Below are 14,850 nucleotides of genomic sequence, written 5' to 3'. Positions count from 1 at the left end.
GCCTTTCAGAATAAATATTCTGAATAACACAGTTTGCGTGATACGCGGTACTTCGATCCTGGTTATACCAACCTCCGACTAAACCTTCTTCACAGAACTTTTTCTCACAAACATGAATTGTAGCGCAAGTGGTTTCAAGTATATTCATGCAGCATTCCGATTAGGTAAATGTACGAAAAGTCTGTTCTCAGCTGAGAATTTAACTATTTACATCGAGTTGGTAAAGAAGGTTGTCTAAATAGTTACCAATGCATATAATGTGCATATAAAATTAAAAGTACGTACGTATAAGAAGTCTGGTGGCTGGAAGGAGAGCAAAGCAGAGCGGCGTCTGGAAAGCATTATTCGAAATTCGGAACAATCCAAGACAGTTCCATTCGTTTGAAATTTATGCATCAACGTTCCACCCACTATTTTCCATCTCTACCAGGCTTCCTTATACTTTGTCAGTTCGCGGGCCGCGTTACATCCCTGCTTATTCATTCCTCCTACTACGTGTATTCGTATGCATGGGGGTGTATGTATTACATATGTGTATATGCGATACGTATGCGTACATCTAGGTACTTGGACCCTGGGAAGTGAAGTGACGTTATAATTATAGTTTCGCTAGACGACGCGAGCCTTGTTCTTTGCTCGCGGGAATCTACACTTGTATAAGATAATATTTATTTACATAACCGTAAAAAACGCCGGAGGTAAGAATCATTTGTAAGTGTGAAAATAATGTGCTTTTTCAACTGCATCGAGAAGGTAATGCGGCCAAATATGAAACGACATGTGAAAACGGTTTTTCATTTTACACCGACGAGATGAATCACGTGCTATGGAATGTGAGAAAGTATTTCACGGTAGGTTACGACTAGTTTCCACCTTAGTTCGAACATTTGTGGAATCTCGAACCGAGATCACGAGTGTGCTTCGTTGTTTTAAATAAACTGTAAAAAATATGTATGCACAGAGATATGAATATGCATACGAAAAAGGAAAATACACGTGGAGTAATTCATTTTGGCACTTTTCACCAGCACGTGCGTTGGTCGGGTTCGTGCTGCGGGAGATAGATGAAGAGGAGGGGGCGTGGTGGTGGAACAGGGGACGAAGAATGAAAAGATAAATAGCCTTGTTTAAACTGGGGTACAAAATAATAATGGGCGGTGGCGATGCACGCGATTTCATACGCAACCAACCACATAGTAGAATTCATGAACGTTGTCTCTCGTTCTCTTTCCCTCCCTCTCGTCTCTCGCGGTGGAATGTTAATCGCGCTCTGATGAATCGGAATTTAATGGATCGCTTTCAGTGGTGTAATACGGGTAGGTACGCCTATTTTTTACTTTTTCAACGATTTTTCACCGTTGCGCTTGAGCGCAATTATCATATATAGAAAGTATTCAGTTCCATATGGTTGCGGCAGATATAAAGATTTTCACCCTACAAATAGACGAGAATACGGGGTGTAAAAAAGTTTTTGCTAAATTTACCGCTTATATCGCATTTCTCATTCTATTTTTTTACAATTAGATTTTCTCCTTTTTATTTACATCATTCTTCGTTTTCTTAAGTTTTATTTTATTTCCGTCGTCGCAAAGAACGCGAAGCGAAAGTACTTTCGGTGAGTCTTTGGATGACAGACATGATATTTCAATTTAACTTTTCTTTTATGGCGAGGTGGGGCTTTTTGTTTTCTGTCGGCAGAGTCTTTCCATTTAAATTTATCCTCTTTCTCTCTCTCTCTCTCTCTCTCTCTCGTATTTCGTTCAATTATCTATTCACTTTTGAAGTATATTCTTTGCGTTTCTGATTCACACCATTTTTTTTTTTTTTCATTTAATTTTTCGTTCTTAACACGGTATTCGCGTCGGCCTATCATTACTACCCTTATACCGAATCGCTCGAGCTAACCAAGTGGGTACTTCAGACCAAGCTCGGTTTTTCGTTGGGAAGATTGCAGTTGCGGAGGGGTAAGACGATGATTCGCAAAGAAACGGAGATGGAGAAAAGAAACTTAAACGACTCCATAACGCAGGCCAACGTCGTTGCTCCATCAAACGATTTGGCTAATCGTAAGCGTTGGATTATATTAATACCGTTGTTCCGAAGAACCTCCCCATCACGCACCCTTAAACTCTTCGTATATTCTTTCTTCATTCATACTTTTTTTTTCTTCTCCTCTATCGTTTCGTTTCTTCGTCGTTTTAGCCTTGTTTCTTATTGTCGTCCTGACTGGTGAGTCGAAGAGTGTAAGACCAGCTTTTTTCTTTCTACCTATATGTAACAAGTTTTGGTGAGAAAAGTTTCATTTTTATTCATTTTAGTTTACATATTTTACCGCTGTACCTACACAGGTATAAAAAACTTTGCATTTTAATTTTATAGAAGAAAAAGAGAAATACATAAAAAATAAAACAGACAAAAGGAATCAAAAAATTCCAGGGAACACCAAAAACTTTGTACATTCTGATCTCTCTCTCTCTCTCTCTCTCTCTCTCTCTCTCTCTCTCTCCCGGCCAGCTTTGAACAAGCAGCTCGGCCCTCGACTCTGCGCACATCACCCTTTATTACACATCGGTATAATGTTACATGTAGGTATATATATATATATATATTCAACCGTGCTTTAGTCTCTACCATCACTTGGCGCCAATTTCATCAGGGTGTTACAAACTGTGCAGCAAGAGCGTTTTTGTGTGCATAATCTTGCCCTTTTTTTTATTCCCCCAATCGGTGCTCGTTTTTTTTTCGCATATACGTGGTTCTTTTTTTCGAAAAAAAAAAATTCTTCACTTCGAAGAAAGGAGAAAAAATAAAAATAAACAAAATAATTATTTTATTATAAAGAAAAAAATACACAAATAAATTTGGTGAAATTCGAACGCGTATCGCGTAGAAGAAATGGAGTTAAGCCGTAGGAAAGGGGGGGTGAGGAGGGGATGGGGGGGGGGGCGATGAGGGTGGAAACAGGAGGAGAGAAGAGATTAAAGTTGGCGAGCGAAGCAAACGTGTAGCCTCTAAAAGTTGCAGCGCGCGAGGCTATCAAACGAGGATTAAAAGGATTCGACCTTTTGTGCAGTGCTTTATGAGTTTCCTCAACTTCTATCGATAAAACGGCGTTCGTCGTCGAATTCAGGCATTCCCCGAACATTCGTGTCTCGATTTTTTTCTTTTTCTCGTTTCTTCCTCGTACTCGTAGGTATTCCATGTTCGCTTCATAAATAATGTTTTTTTCTTTTAATTCTGTTACAGGTATGTACCTACATGTCTCTACTCCAGAATTCTTCCCGAGATTTTTTTCACTTTTGTTTCTTAATGACGCGATCCTCTCGTCATCGCTGACCTAAGAAATCTTTTCACACCGTTGTAAGTATATTTTTTAATTACGAGAATATGTTTATTATAATTATACAGCGATGCGGCGAGTCAGATGAGACTCGTGTTTCCCGTCTTTGTAAATGTAAAAATGTGAAAAAAATAATCCTTCCATCCATTTTCTTTTGGGTAAATATTGACGTTCGTTAACTACGAAATCATCCAACTATACACCGACAGAACGAGGTGGTTAATCAGCCGTAGGAACACCGGAAGCGGAGATAGTTGATCAGGGTAAACTGCTGGTTGTTGGCTGCAGTTAGGGACACGCTCGTCGCAACGCGACCCAACGTGATATTTGTCGGAAGTAATTTGGACCGTCGGTCGTAAGACCGTGATTCGAATTAATTACCCGTTAAACAGATTGAAAAAGAAGGAAGAAGTAGAACGGAAATAATAGAAGATAGCACGTGAACGATGGTAAAGAATGGTCGACTTGATCCTCGCGTTCTTACACGTATCTACTTTTATCCATCATCTACTGTATAGAAATATTTTCTCAATTATATATAGATAATATATTCAAACGATAATATAATAACGGGTGTTAGAGGATGAATATTTATACCTATCTGACTGTAAACGCGAATTTACCGCGTAACGGAAATTGAAATTTGATAAAAATTATCCGCGATAAGAGGAACGGATCTGCAGGATGGATAGGAATATTAAAATTTTCATTCGTTGTACTTTTTATTTTCCAATTCGTCGTCGTCCCTCCCACCATTTTCTTTATCGTTGCATTTTTATGTTATTATTTCAATTTGAAATTACCATATTTCAACGGCGAGTTGCAACGTCTCACGGAACGAGCGAGGGGATGAGAACGATGCGACGATGTCCGCAGTCCTCCGTGCGGAAATACATAATTCCGCTGGAGATGTAATATAAGGGATGCAGTTTGCATCGTCATCACGCGCAGTGACGTCAGACTTATAAATAACGTATATATAACAGAAAGTTAGTTGCAAAAGTTATTATAATATATCATACAGAGGAGGAAAGAATATAAACTGCGGAGATAAGGTACGGGTGTGAGAGTTTTTATATATTTCTATACATATATATATATATATATGTATATAGTAAATCCCGTGATACAACGCAAAGAGAGAAACCGTTGGTTGGTTGGTATCGTTGTGTTAGCGTATAAAATACTCGCGGATAATGCAAGTAGAGATTCAGCGATTCCGGCTCTTAAACGTCTCTTTGGGAAGTTCACTTCCACCAACTCCGAACGGTATAAGATGCTGCGCGGCGTTTCCATTTGCGGTAATCTTCGGTTTCACCGCGGTGGTGGTTGGAAGTCAAGATTTAACGGAGAAAGCTCCCAAAGCTTGCATTGAAATAACTGATAAATCATTGAATTATATTAACTTTATAAGATCTACCGGTGAAAGGCTTTATGGGGATGAATCGTGGGAGAATTTCTGAACTCTCTCTCTTATACCGTTTTCCTGCGCATATTTAATTCAATCCACCACGGCTTGTAACTTATCGAAGATTATGTGATAAGTAATAAACTAATTATTACTTTATTTTATTTTATTACAAAGAGAAAGGGACCTTTTTTTTTGTTAATTATGATGTAAAATAACGATCGAGCTCAATTCTTTTTTCACAATTAATCAATTCACTGTTATATCAATCAGACTGCATAATTAGCTCAACGAATTGAAACTAAATAAACATTATTACTTGGTGGGCCAGACTGTTGAACCGAAATTCGGTTAGTAAGATGTACGTACGGCTCTGTTGGAGCTTGACACATCTGCCGAGTGCCACGTCAGACGGAAATGAAACTTTGGACGTTATATCCTAATCCTGTTCTACAGAAGGGACCGCAAACCACGCCGGCTGACGTTGTATATCCGAAACAGTCTGGAACTATTAACGATCTGCGTTTATTGACCAGTGGAAAAAGCTGAGCACTGTCAAATCTGCGAAATCGTTGATATACTTATATCGGTACAAATGTACGTGGGTACATATGCATTTATAGACGACAAAGTCGACCAGTGGAGCCCAGATTTTCTCTGACGACTGTTAGTGATACGCGTTGCCTGTATCGGCTCTCTTTGACAAATTGAAACTGTCGAATACATGCTCCATGCAGTTATACGTTTAACTAAATATTATACTCCGAAATGCTTTGAAATTATGTGTATATATATATATATATATATATATATAGGTATGTGTGTGTATGTAATTTTGTCGATTTTATCTACAACACCTGGGTGACAAATGAACGAATTTTTCTATTGCAGATTTTAATTCGTTCAAATTGAATCAAAGCGTTTGTTTTCGGTAATAATTAATCATCCTTACTCAAAATTTGTGCAGCCCATCGCGGCACGATAAATACCTGCAATAAACTAGACGTGACGTTGAAGAATATAAATTTTCTACGCCTGTAAAGAGCAAGGATTCCGAGAGAGGTTTCGCATCGGTTGAAAAATAATTTTTATCGCATTCTTTATATTTTTCTCATCTTCTCTCTCAATTTTGGATATTTCGTTTCTTCTTCTTATGATTTTTTTTTGCCATTTTCTGTCTCTTTATTAACGCCCAATTCCACGTGATGCGTGTGCATATTGTTGTGTACATACATTATGTATACACAAAATTTCATCCGGAACATCCATATATACATATACACGCACTACTGTCTATATAGTTATAATAATATGTAGACACGCAAGTTATATGTGCTCGTAAAAAGTTGTGGGAGTAAACATATCGTCGTGTTAGAGAACGAGAGTCTGGCTCACCAGGTATTCACACTATACATATATACGTACATACATATTGTATACATATATAGTCAACTATATTCTCATCCACTTGCCACACGCTAGCCATTCCGTCATCCAGCCACGCTACAACTATAAACTTAAATTACCAAATTGGAATTCCACAAATTTGACCCTAGATATTGAACTGCAATATACGCTACCCCCCCTCCCCTTCGCTGCATACATATGAAGGTTGAAGCAAAGCGCTCGCAGCATCCTTCATCATGCTCGTAGGAATTTCTCTTATCCTTGTCACGCGGTGGTGTTTACGGGTCTCGACGATAAGGTCCGTGCGTTACGAAACCGTCCAATTTTCTATGCAATTCAGGCTACTGCAGCTGCCCTGAAACCAAAATCTGGCTCTCTTCGTTTTTCTTCTCCTTTATCGTCGCGCAGGACGCTGATCCATACCAGGTGAAAACGAAAAATGTGGAAAGAAAGAATAACGCGAGAAAGAATCTCTCGGCTTGATAACAATACTGTTGCATACACACACACACACACACACACACACCTTGTTACACTTTTGAATTCGTGTATAAAGGCTAAAGACACGGAGGTATACCTACTTACCCAGTTTTCGGGAATAAGGAGAAGACGGCAGGCAGGCGTAGATTTAGTCACGGTTGAATTTACAATCCAAGTATGCCCGTAGATTACAACTAACTTGTGCCGAAGTCGTAAACGTCAGAATATATCAATAGTTGGAAAGAGCTATAGCACTAAATATTCGAGACCGCCTAGCTGCTGCTAGGCGTTGCTGCTTCTGCTTCTGCTGCTGCTACTGCTGGTGGTTCTGCGGTTCGGTGGCCCTCGGTGAACGTTACCATCATACCGTCTACCGCCATTGCAGAATCAGGTACATACATCCATCCCAAAGTTATACGACCGTGCCCGCGATATCTTAGGGTAAAACTGATTGGGAAGAGACTCCCTGATCTTGTTTTATGAATTAGAATTGATCTCTCGGTTCGAGTGTGCGTTCGTTCAAAATTAAATTACTTACCCTTCGAATATTGATTCGTACTTTCGGCCTCGTCAATGTTCGATGGTTTTATCCGATTTTATAAAAATCTCCACCACCTTCGAATGGTAGGTACTGTATTATTTTCTCTCTCTTGTTTCTCGTCAATTTCACTTCTCACGCAACGAAAATTATGCCATCAGTTTTCCAGCTTTATTAGCCTAGGTATATATACTGTTACTGGAAATATTGAAAATTATATCCAACTATTTCGATCCTCTATTTTCTCCGCTATACGGCCAATTATGCCTGAATGATCCCTCTTTCCTGATGCGCATCCAGAAATCGTTTCCGTGGTTACTACGGGATTCTCGTACGTATGTGCATCTATGTATTAATACTGCACATACATATAGGCACATGGGAGGAAGTCGGCAGGAGTTAGTATACCTATCCAGCTACACTACCTCGTGCGATTTCGTTATTTGCGTCACTCCTCGCCACGGAATCGTTGGATATCTATGTATAAGATTATGAAGAAGGATGTATGAATATCTATAGAGAGGTTTGCCGTGAAGGCGTATTTCGAGAGGTGGGGGAAGAGAGAAAGAGAGAGAGAGAGAGAGAGAGAGAGAGAGAGAGAATTCAGAGGGTAGTTTTGTACGAATCTTGGGATGATTATATTCTACGAACGGGATGGTGTTCGCTACCCATGAATTTCGCCAGCCGATATTTTATATTAATACATTTTTACCAACTTTTCGAACATACATGTTTTATACATTATATGCCGACTTCTTTCACTTTGTCGGACAACTTTTATTATGATGTCATTGATGTTATTCTCTCGTTCTCCTTTATCGTTTGACCCCTGTGTTTCCAGTTTTCCCTTCTTTTTTCCCCCCTCCCCCACCATCATCTCAGTATTGATCTAGTTGATGGTACCTGTAAAATTTTCTCGAATACTCGATTTACGCTCCACAAAATTTTCAACAACTTCTACCCGGCTGGTCTTGACGTCATTAGATGCGAACAATGACTTCGGCACACTGCTAGTCGCCTCGTTGACTTCTAATTTGTATTGTTCGCTAAATTATAACCAATGTATGAAGAGCGCTCTGCTGCTCGTTCCCGTCCGTTGACGCCGGTCCTGATGAAATCATTTCTATTATTAAATTCATCACAAAGCACTCTTCAATTATCGTGTTTTTATCGGCGCAGGTACCGATCTAGAAGGATTTTATTTTTAATTTACTTTTTGTAATCCATATCCCGCTACTTCGCTAGAGTTCGCTTTTATACTAGGTATTTCGAGTATGAAATCACATGCTACGTTTCGAGTATCTCACAATTTATTCTCCACATTTGACATAAAAAGAAAAAAAAAAGAAGAAAAAAAAAAAAATTCATATGAGCTAAATCAGTAAAGAATAATTGCGTTCCCGGTAAATATCTTTTTCCCAATACAACCCTCATTTACATCATCGGACTGAAAGAATGGTAAGAATTCTTTATTCTTAACTTGAAAATCAAATCAACAGTATGAATTATTATCGCACGATCGGTCTAGTAATTGTGGGAAATGAAGAAGAAAACTAAACGAAAGCCGTAGACAGAGCATCGGTGAGTAAAAATTGTATGAGGTTCTTACCCGTAACTGCAGCGAAGTTCATACTGAAGTTCGAAGTTTTTATACCGACAAAGTCTAATCAAACTTTTACGTTCGAAACTCGCGAAGAGGTTGTCATGTGTTTCTTTTCATCCTCGTAGAAGTAGAGCTTTAGTCTATTTTTTTAAACCTTTTTAATTCCATTCTCTCGCATTCGTTCTTCCAACACTCTGCGGAATCCTCTTCTTTCCATCTCCGACGATTCCGAGAGAACGAACCGACGACGAACTTTTAACGAGAATTGATGAATTCAACCTGAAATTATCGCAGGAATTGCGACGTATTATGTAATATACGCGTGCGAGCATAATACTACAGTTTTGCCACAAGCTCCAAGTCAATTCTATCGTCAAACGACAGTACCGTTCACATTAGTAACAGGAGCTTTCCAAAAGTTTCTAAGGTCGAGTCTCTACAACAGGAACGAAGAAATCGATCCTCCTGGTATTTTTCACCCTCGTATCGACGATCCTGCTACCAAAAATTCGGGAAAATATCGGCTCGGTACATTCCTTGGTGGCATATCGGACTATTCCAGTGGTATCGAGGAGCAGAAGGACGAGGTTTGCGGGGCGGCGTTGGGGGTGAGGGTGAGGGTGAGGGTGATGGTGAGAGGAAAAGGGGAGGGCGGGGGTGGCGGCGCCGCGGGCCGCGCCGTCGCCCAGCTTGCCTGAATCCTCCCGCCCCAAATCGCGCACCCTGCAGCCGTCGAGCGCCGAGGTGTAGTCATACGCTGAGCGTCGTACCGAACAAGGGACGAGACAGTTTCGCGATTCTCAATATCACATCTGACACAACACAACGGTTCCCCGGTTCCCCGGTACTCAGGATAGATACCGTTGTACAGATGAATATTCATTAGTCGATGATATTTTAACCCAGTTGCGAAAATTATCCGCCAGCTGTGTATCTAACGCATGCTCTACACTTACTTGCTGGTGGTTCACGCGAGATTTTATCATCGTCGTTGAAGAGTAGCACGGGGTATTGTTTGTTTTTCTTCCTTTCATCAACCCTAGACTACCATTTCGTCTCCTTCTATTTCTCATCCTCCTCCTCCTCGTATGGTTGCTTTTCACGTTCGCTATTGAGGGTGTCTCATGTCGCGATGATGTAACGCGTTGTTGTGCTTGTTGAAATGTTGAGTGAATGTAAGTGAGAAGCAGCCTACTGCTTCTGTCTAATACAATTTGTTCAGTGTATCGGCTTTTAGATACGATTTTCGTGTACTTTATGGTACGCGTAGAGAGTTCAGTGTGACACGTAGTCTGCACTACTTTTGTTTTGTGTTAATCAGCAACTTAGCGCCCTCATCATCATCATCAACATCATCTTTGGAAATATTGTTTCGCCGGACGAATAGAAGACGAAATATACCTTCAATCGTTTCTCAGCATCAAGTATAAATAATATGACTCAGTGCAGTGTCGATTTTTGGTGACGGCGACGCGGTTTAATCTGCAACACTGGATTCTAGTCGAGACTTCGAAAATTAAGGATACGCTTCATTTTTTTTTTATCCATCTACACAATTCCAATTCGTGTACAAATCCTGGAGGACCTTAGACAAGTTTACTCTCCTTATTACTCTCTGCGATAATTTCTCTTCTCCATTTCGACGTCGCACCGTCCTCGAGACATGGATACGCTCATGATACTGGGTATTTGTTTCTTTTGCTACGGAATGTGCGATCTGATAATACGGTACGCGACACCGCCAGTGCCGGAGCCCCAGAGCCAAACCTCCAACACCTCCACGTCCTCCTCGGCATCGTCGTCGACGCCTCGATCGCCCGGGGTCTACACAATTTCCCAGAAACTCCAGAACTCACCGAACTTCTGTTGCGAATAGACTGGCTCTTCTCCCGCCTGCGGGGCTGCTCTCGACGTCCCGGAAGAGAGGAGCACACCAGGGGAAGGGAAGGGAGGAAGTGAACTCACGTCGCTGCTGGCTCTGGTTCAAGCCCAAAGACTCATACTCAACGGATGCTACCATGACTCGATTTCTGGCGCCGCCGTGCCGTAAACTCCGCGCAGAGACGCTTGTGCACCAGTTGACGGATAAACACGGATCACCGTCGCCGTAATCGAGGAGGAATAGTCCGGAAAATACACCACCACCCACCCTTTACAGTGTCTCGACGAAGCTCTGCCTGGATCATCCGACTCCTCCTCATCCACGTCGTCCTCTCACTCCTTCAACCCTCGGCGGAAAGAATTTATGACGCGACATCCGGCCGTGTCACGTGGGACTCGGACTCGGGGTCGGGGCTCAGGTGGGTCCCCGTCGTCGACGTGACCCGGGTCGCGAACTCCGCTACCACTCTTCGAGGACTCGTCCCCGGCGCAGCGAGACCTGGTGGACCCCTCGGCCAAGGGGCGGACGGACCTTCTCTTGTAATCCGTGAAGCGAAGCGATGGACTCCCTTGAACGCTTGATGAGTGCCGGTCCACTGCCCAACGCTCTGGCCGCAGCATCCCGACCCCCGAACGCGTTTGTTCAGGCCAGCCTCTGCTCGGCCTTCGGCCGAAAGGGACGCCATTTGACAGGGACCTTCTGCCTGACCGGCGACACTATGGAGGGAATAATACAGTGTCTCGTATTCCTCAAAGCTTTCTCGGTAAGGTTTTACATATCGCTGCATCGCGCTTTACAGAGGCCAAGGGGTGCTGTTGTGGCCTAAGTAGGTTATGATTTAAGGCTTAGGGTGAGGGGGTGTCTTGTGCATATTGTATGTATACACCTACAGTGATTCTCACCCTTACGTGTCAGACGTCGTATCTACTTTGCTACGGGTCTAGGATGGCTAAGAACTCATGACGTTAATATTCACCTTCATCAAAATTTCGAAGGGGTATATTGCCTGCGAGGGGTTGTTGCGAGAGATGGTATTTCGGGCAAAATGTTATTACGCAATTTATATGTGTGTATACCTTGTACCTATATAGGTAAGCTTATACATCGAGCTTGGTTCGATTAAATAAATTTTTCACCGCTGTCTCTCTCTCTCTCTCTCTCTCTCTCGGTCGCGCGTTGCCGTAAAATTCACGATACTCTTGAAGTATCAAACAACTTTGGTGTCTTTGATGGATAAATATTGAATGCTCTGTTACTCGGTGGTTTCTTTCTTTCATACTCAGAGACCATTGGAATTTATTTCACGCTGTTTCAATTCAAGATTTGGTTTGTAGAAAGAATCTCGTTAAAATTAATGATCGAATGATTTTCAAAAGCCAATTACTCTCGAACGTGAATAAATACGCTTGACGCAGAGAGAGAAAGAGAGAGAGAGAAAAAGGCACCTATACAAGACAAGCGGAAAAAAGAAGTACATTGCTCAAAACGTACCGTGGTTAATTTTTTTCACCCCTCGTTATTCTCTCTTTAGGGGGACGAACGACTTGCTCTTAAGCCATTGTTTTCGCGCGACCCGCGCCCTTAGATTCTGATTACAACAACGCGCGCTTTCCACTAATCCGTCAGATTAAATACGGCGATCCTCTCCAACGAATGAGTTTCTTGAAACGTGTCACCACCCCTGTGCACTAATACGTTATACCCAAGGCGTACACACGTGTGCAGCCTACCTTTGTACTAGATACCAGTGTACCTACATTCAGCGATTTACGCAGGTCGTCGCACACCTGTTGTCTTGTAATCTTAGCTTTGCGAGAAGCTCACCTCGGCGGAATAGCTTTGAATAAGTCGGTGCCCATGTACCTCGATGGATGGGTATTGCAGGCAGCCAGATGAAGTTCAGATTCGAACACGGTTCCAATTCTTTGCGGTTTTTCTTTTCCTTCCTTCCTTTTTATTTTTGTCTCTTTTGTTGGACTTTTTCATATCTTTTTCGACTCTGCTCTTATAGATGTGTGTTATATATGTATACTCTTAGTATTTATATATTAGTTTTAGTGCCGCCGCTGTGGTGACTTATTTATTCACTCGCGCGTTCGTTGAAACTTTTCTCTACGGAAGCTTTTCTCGCCGCGAGGAAATGCATCGTTCAACCTCTCAGGCTTTCTATGTCTTCGTCTGTTTCTCTTGAGATACGAGTGAACCTGAATTGGTTGACCTAGGTATTTATCCGTCTTCGTGGTTGTTGAGGGTGTGTGCAAAGAAGACTGAAAGCTTGAGAGAGAGAGAGAGAGAGAGAGAAAGAGAAAGAACGTGAGCGAAGGGGGCGAGAGGAACTTAAGCTTCCGTTCAACTTGCGCTCGACTTCAACCGTCAGGCTCCTGGCTTTTATTTAATTTTATTACGCTTTTACCGAAAGCGAGTGGGATTTGCTCGGTCGGACCGACCGGAATCGTGTTCAGTCTCTTTGTTGGTTCTGCGAGTCTCCCCAATTTACGAAGGCTCTGCCTGCTGCCCCGTGGAACCGGAAGCTTCTTGTTCTCCACACTCTTTGTTTGGTCAGGCTACTGGCAACGCGTTTCCTGTCGACGAATTTCGGCTGTGCAGGCGAACCAGATCAATGCGATGAAATAGATCGAAATGCTGTAGGTAGATACGTGCCGACGGCAGAAATTGGCAAACTTTACTGATTAAATTCAAACGATTCTACTGACGGATAAGACATGTGCAGCAGCAACAGCAACCTTCAAGTTTATATCTGTATTCCCACGTTAGCCTCTTTGCGAACTAGATTATGTGATTTTTCAATCATTCGAAATTACAATTTAATTTTACAAATTTGCTTGTTGTCTTCATTTTTATTATTATTTCCATACGCAACCGCCAAATATTCTATAAACCAGCTGCATGCAATCCTTGTCTATTCGTACATGGCAAACAAATATAGACAAGCCAGTGTATGTATACAGCATCCTAGCTACTCTGCATCCTGAACATATGAAGACTTTGGTCAAACAGTATCGCGGCCGTATCAAGAACGTTTTACCACTAATAACAGCGAAACTTGAATAGCGCCAGTGGCAGTATTTGTTCCTCGGTACCGTCCATCACCCATTTTCCTGGGGTTTCGAAGCGGGCGAGGATTGACCCAGCTGATACGCGTACGTTGTGGGCTCTGAATCGGCTACTTGAGCGGCGAATCTAAAGAGCAAAGGGTAATGCTAGGTTGGTTGGATTATCGCGGCCCCATATTATCCTTGTGGAAATTGAAAGGTGATGATAAAGTCCTGGCTGGCTGTACCTACAACGTAAACGAGCGATGGCTGGCTGATGATATAAAATTACCTCTCGTCGACCCGGCGCGGGCTTTGTCTACCCGGCGAGGTTTCATGTAGAAACGGAATCAGGGTGTATACACGTATTTCTCGTTAATTAGCGGCTAAGTCTCCGTTTGTCCCTGGCTGATAACCCTGTTCGGAGACAGGGAGGGAAGCCGCGAATTAATACCTCAGCTCTATGGTGTATTAGGTGAATATTAATTCCTAACCTGACTCTACTACTAATAATACTACCAGTGGAAATATGTCTCGATAGATTTTACATTCTTGGAAAGCTGGCAGGATAGGGGTTCTTCTCAGGATTCAGCTTGGCGTTGAGATCTTGGTCTTTAAATGCCATCCATTAATGCTGATAGCTTCACCATTGATGTCCTCATTGACGTCCGGAGCTGAAGTCTCGAGCTACAATGTATGGTTGCGGATTGAGCGAAGTTGATGTCTTTCTTTTTAGTATAAAGTTGAAGCTGTGATTGCTTGATTCTTGAGCTTCGATTTGAAGTCTGGTACTTTTGTAAAAGACAGATCTGAGCGTGGAAAGGTCCTTGTTTATAACCGTTTCAGGAAAGAGGGTTTCGCTTCGCCTCTGTAACGTCTTCCTCGGGAAGGAGCTTAGACTCGAAGGGCGTCTTTATTTCAGGAACAAAACAAACGGGTTAAGCTCCAGCTAACCTAATTAAACTTGGCGATATCCGATTAAACTTACTCGAGACTGTGGAACCGAAAATCCTTGGCCTGACTTACTCACTCGTCTATAGCTATACTTCGCTCAGGCTGGAACAGAGTGAAATGAATTTTCGTCTTTGTAAACATTTTTCGCCCCGCAGTGAAGTCGATTTCTTGAGCGAACGACGTAT

The 14,850-nt window shown here is 42.1% G+C and overlaps 1 protein-coding gene across 4 annotated transcripts in view; it reads left to right on the top strand.

The window, feature by feature from the left end:
• The window catches only part of LOC124412479 (neurobeachin), a 243,182-nt gene that overhangs the window by 77,527 nt on the left and 150,805 nt on the right, over positions 1–14,850 (top strand). For 3 of the 4 annotated variants that reach the window (XM_046892371.1, XM_046892369.1, XM_046892368.1), the window contains exon 1: positions 11,027–11,421. The exons of the other annotated variant lie outside the window; for it this stretch is intronic. In XM_046892371.1, the coding sequence (XP_046748327.1) occupies positions 11,218–11,421 (204 nt within the window). In that variant the 5' untranslated portion in view covers positions 11,027–11,217. Of the gene's footprint in view, positions 1–11,026; positions 11,422–14,850 lie in introns of those variants that run through there. 4 annotated transcript variants of the gene reach the window in all.

This window comes from Diprion similis, chromosome 11 (genome assembly GCF_021155765.1).
Source record: "Diprion similis isolate iyDipSimi1 chromosome 11, iyDipSimi1.1, whole genome shotgun sequence".
NCBI lineage: Eukaryota > Metazoa > Arthropoda > Insecta > Hymenoptera > Diprionidae > Diprion > Diprion similis.
The sequence above is the reverse complement of the archived record's forward strand: the minus strand, read 5'-3'. Positions and strand labels throughout refer to the sequence as shown.